At 47.4% G+C, this 4,517-nt stretch overlaps 1 protein-coding gene across 1 annotated transcript in view; it reads left to right on the top strand.

The window, feature by feature from the left end:
* Positions 1-4,517, top strand: part of PRDM10 (PR domain containing 10) — a gene marked incomplete at its 5' end in the record, with an annotated part of 33,605 nt that overhangs the window by 18,796 nt on the left and 10,292 nt on the right. The window contains 2 exons of the mRNA XM_009073354.1: positions 1,154-1,501; positions 3,222-3,377. Coding sequence (XP_009071602.1) covers positions 1,154-1,501; positions 3,222-3,377 — 504 coding nt within the window. The remainder of the gene's footprint in view (positions 1-1,153; positions 1,502-3,221; positions 3,378-4,517) is intronic.

Genomic DNA, 4,517 nt, shown 5'->3' with positions numbered 1-4,517 from the left:
CCTGGCCTGGATCACTCCAGGGATGGAGCAGCCACAACTTCCCTGGGCAACTGTGCCAGCGTCTCAGCACCTCACAGGGATCAGTTCCTTCCCAATATCCAATCTAAATGTACCCCCAAGGTTACTTAACTATCACAATATAGATTCTGTGTGTAATATGTGAAAAAGAAGACGTCAATAAATGACTCTGTACAGATCTTATTTGGGGGAAGAGTAACTAAATGTTGCTTAGACTTCTTGCAGAGGACTGACAGCACTGCAGTGTGACTTCCAGCTTAGCAACTATCCAGCATGAAACTTCTCAGCCAATACTGACACACAGGTGCAGGACACACTTGCTCATTTCTACAGGCAGCACATCCAGCAGCATCTGTTCCTCCAGCAGACAGTGCTGGATCAGGATTGGGATGGCTCTGTAACATTTATCTGAAGGGAAAGGGGAGAAAGAGAGGAGAGAGCAATCATGAAATGTTACAGAGAAGGCAGAATGAAGGAAAACACACACCAAAACAAAAAGAGCTGAGAAGCTCCACTAGGAGTGGAGAATTGCTCACAAGTCCTTACCTGCTGCTTATCAACCTGCCATTCTGCCCCTGCTGTCATGTTTTGAAACTGATAATAACAGAAAGGTTTAGATCAGCATCTCTTGAATGTACGCTCCACCAGAAGTTTTCCAGACAATGCTAAACCACTGCTGCACATCTGTGTGGTGATCTTTGGTGCAGAAGGTGATTGGTAAGGGGCTGTGGAATTTCATAAGCCTTGTCCTGAGGGAAGGACAGGCTGCTGGCTCCTTTGCATGGTGCCTGAACTTGAACAACCAGCTGGAATTGCTGCTGTACAGGGCTGCACTTCAGAGAGGACTACTGTTTGACAGAAAAATGCCTTGCTAAAGCAAGTCAGCTAAGTCAGAAGAAATCAGGGCCTGGAGAGGCAAGTCCTGCACTGTGTTCTGCTGACACAGTGTGTACCTGCAGGTCTGTCCTCAACTCGTGCCCACCACGGCCTCTCCTGCTGCCAAATGGAGACAGCATTAGTGCAGATTGGTAGTTTGAGGTTTGGGCTCACTGATCATCTGGTACATCGAGCCTGGGCAGTCTCTGGCTGTGGGATCTGCACAGAGCAGTGTGAGCTGATGGTCTGTTTGTTGCAGAATGCAGCCCTGCAGCACCTGTTCATCCGCAAGTCCTTCCGCCCGTTCAAGTGCCTGCAGTGTGGGAAAGCCTTCCGAGAGAAGGACAAGCTGGACCAGCACCTGCGCTTCCACGGGAGGGAGGGCAACTGCCCCCTCACCTGTGACATCTGCAACAAGGGCTTCATCAACAGCGGCGCCCTCGAGAGCCACATGAAGTTCCACATGGACCAGAAAACCTACTCCTGCATCTTCTGTCCCGAGTCCTTCGACCGCTTGGACCTGCTGAAGGACCACGTGGCCATCCACGTCAGTGATGGCTATTTCACCTGCCCCACCTGCAAGAAACGCTTCCCAGATTTTATCCAGGTGAGAGGCTGGTTTGAAGCACTGCCTGATGGGTCTCTTGAGAGGGTATGGATGTTTCAGTCCTTCCCCTTGCCCTGCTGCACAGCAGTTCACTTTCACACAATAAAGGGTTCCTGCCAGGCAGAAACTGAAAAGGAAGAGTGTCCAAGCACTGCTAGATGTTGTCTTATGCCACTAAAGTGCTCTGTCCACTACATCATCAGATGTGCTGCTTCCATCTGACACTGTCCTGCAGGAAAATTATTCCCCCAAAATGCCCAAAGCAGAGGTCCTGCCTCCCACAGCTCCACGGCCCAAAAAGGGTTTGTCTCTTGCTGTATTTATCTTGTACTTCACACACCTTGTCCTTTGTTGTTCAAACTCTGAACACAAAAAGCAGTGGTTTTACATCTTTCATCTCTTGGCTGGTTTTTGTCAGGATAATTCATGTGAACAGCTTGCAGAAATGCCAGAACAGATCAGGATACTTTGCTTCCTGACTTCCCCCCTGGGCTTCAGCTGGGCACTTTATTCTCCTTCCCTGCACATTGCTTAGGAGGGGCTGCACTGGAGCAGTGAGTAATACAACTACCCTGAGCAGTGTGCAGAGCAGTTGGAGAAGGTCGTTAGTAGAATTTAAGAATTCTGTTTCCATGTCCAGTAAATAAAAGCTGAGCCATACCATGCACATGTTCATTATCCTTCCTAGGGATAAAGGGTTTGATGTGTCTTACTGAGCTGCCTGAAATGGAAATGTAGAAATCTAGTTTATGTCAGTAATAGGAACTCATAACTATCCACTGGGCTGAAGAAGGAGGAGTATAGAGAAGTGATTTACTGATGTAATTCCATCCTGGCAGGAGCCCTTTTATCTTCTGTAAATGTTCAACATGTTGATGATTCAGAAATGCTGTACTGCAACCTAATTCCCCATAAACTTTCCCATGCAAATGATCTAGGCAGGAGAAGGTCCCATGGCTCTTTTCCAGCTACTCAGCTCTATTTTTAAATTTAATGATGATTTTCTCACTTCCTGCTCTGTGAATAATTAAGTCTAGTCACTGCTGCCTGCTTAAATACTTATATGTGGAACAGGTAAAGGTACCAAGTTGTTCCATGTATGATCAGTGTTAGAGATGGTAAAGATTTAATTAGAGATCCAGTTCCTGGATTTCAAATGTCAAACCTCATGAGTTCCTTTCCTGGGGAGGAAAATCCCACTGCATGCTTGAAGAGGTCGAGGACAGCCCCAGAGTATGCAGAAGTCATTGCCATTCAGGAGTGGTGTACAAATGCTTGTCTGATTAAGTTTTTGCCAATTGTAATTGCAAGCTCATTCCCTGTGATTGAAAGGAATTAGTTCCTGCATTTAGGTTCCTTATAAATGAAGGGAAGATAATGAACCTCAGCTGAATGTGTTAGCTCCAGGATGATTCAGTACCACTGGTACATCCTGGACTTTTGCTGCCCATTAAGTGCACTGTGCTGTAGCTGATGCCTGCAGGAGTCAGTCTCAAGGAAATCAAATCATCCATCTAGGTGAATAATAAAGATGTGATGGCCTTACAGAAACTGTTGTTGAGATATCAACAGTTCTAATCAACTGCTCTTTAAACCAAAGCAGATCAGACACTTTCACAACCTTAGTCCTTTCCTTCTTACTGAGAAGAGCTTCCCAGACTGTTTTACCCTTCACTTCTCTCCTGAATAAACTCCATTTTCCTGTGATCTTCAACTCCAGGTGAAGAAGCACGTGCGCAGTTTCCACTCTGAGAAGATCTACCAGTGCACAGAGTGTGACAAAGCTTTCTGCCGCCCCGACAAGCTGCGGCTGCACATGCTGCGGCACTCGGACCGCAAAGACTTCCTGTGCTCCACCTGTGGCAAGCAGTTCAAGGTGAGATGGCTCTGTTCCCCATACAGCTGGAAAACACCATTCCTTACCCCTCTTCAAGGAGATAAGCTCATGTTCTCAAAGCTGGGAGAAAGCACCACGTGTGAACATGGTGGACTTGCCTCTGAGTAGCATGTGCTGCTTTGTGTGGTGTGTGAGCTATGACATCCATTCCTGATGGGCAAGGGGCAAGGTCCACCCCAGCATGCTCTGCCCTAACAGGGTGTCTCATCTGTCAGATCTGATTTCTAATAATTTAATAGCAAAGGAACTTTATGACTGTTCACTAAGAACTAAGACATCATACAGCTCCATTATCGGGTGCTTAGGTTGTATTAGGACCATAGGACTCATCAAGGTTGGAGGAGACCTCTATGATCATCAGGTCCAACCATTAACCTGCCACTCTGCTGGAACCCCTAAACTCTAAACCATATCCTGCAGCATCAGAAATATATTTGCTTATATCAGTTCAGTTAAGAAACTTCTTGCTGATACCAGTAGGTTGATAATATCCCTGGCTGAGGTGCCTGTGTCCATGGCATCCATCTTTGTCAGCATATCAGCCAGGTGCTTTTCCAAATCCCCCCAGAACAGATGGAGCAGCCTGTGAGCCAGGTAAACTGTGGTGGCAGCAGCCTGCTCCTTGTCACTGAGTTTGTGATGGGATCCCAGAATCATTAAGACTGGAAAAGACCTCTGAGGTCATTGAATCCAACCTGTGACCTAACACCACCATGTCAACTAGACCATAGTAGTATCATAGTGTATTAAGGGGTTGGAATGAAGACCATCCAGTCCCAACCCCCTGCCCTGGGCAGGGACACCTCCCACCAGAGCAGGTTGCTCAAAGGGCACTAAGTGCCACGTCCAGTCTCTCCTTCAACACCTCCAGGGATGGTGACTCCACTGTCTCCCTGGACAGTCCACTCCAGTGCCTAATCACCCTTTCTGCAAAGAAATTCTTCCTTCTGTCCAACCTAAACTTGCCCTGGTGCAGTTTAGGCTACTTGAGGCTACTGAGGGACTGGACGCTTTTGGGTTAAGCAGCACATTTTTCTGAGAGGAACAGCTGAGGAGAGATCCCTGAGCAAGTCACCCTGTGGCCCTTCCTCAGAACAGGTACTAAGGCTGTGGTGGTGC

The sequence above is a fragment of the Acanthisitta chloris genome, unplaced genomic scaffold (assembly GCF_000695815.1).
Source record: "Acanthisitta chloris isolate BGI_N310 unplaced genomic scaffold, ASM69581v1 scaffold474, whole genome shotgun sequence".
Lineage (NCBI taxonomy): Eukaryota > Metazoa > Chordata > Aves > Passeriformes > Acanthisittidae > Acanthisitta > Acanthisitta chloris.
Note: the sequence above shows the minus strand (reverse complement) of the source record. Positions and strands in the feature narration are given on the sequence as shown.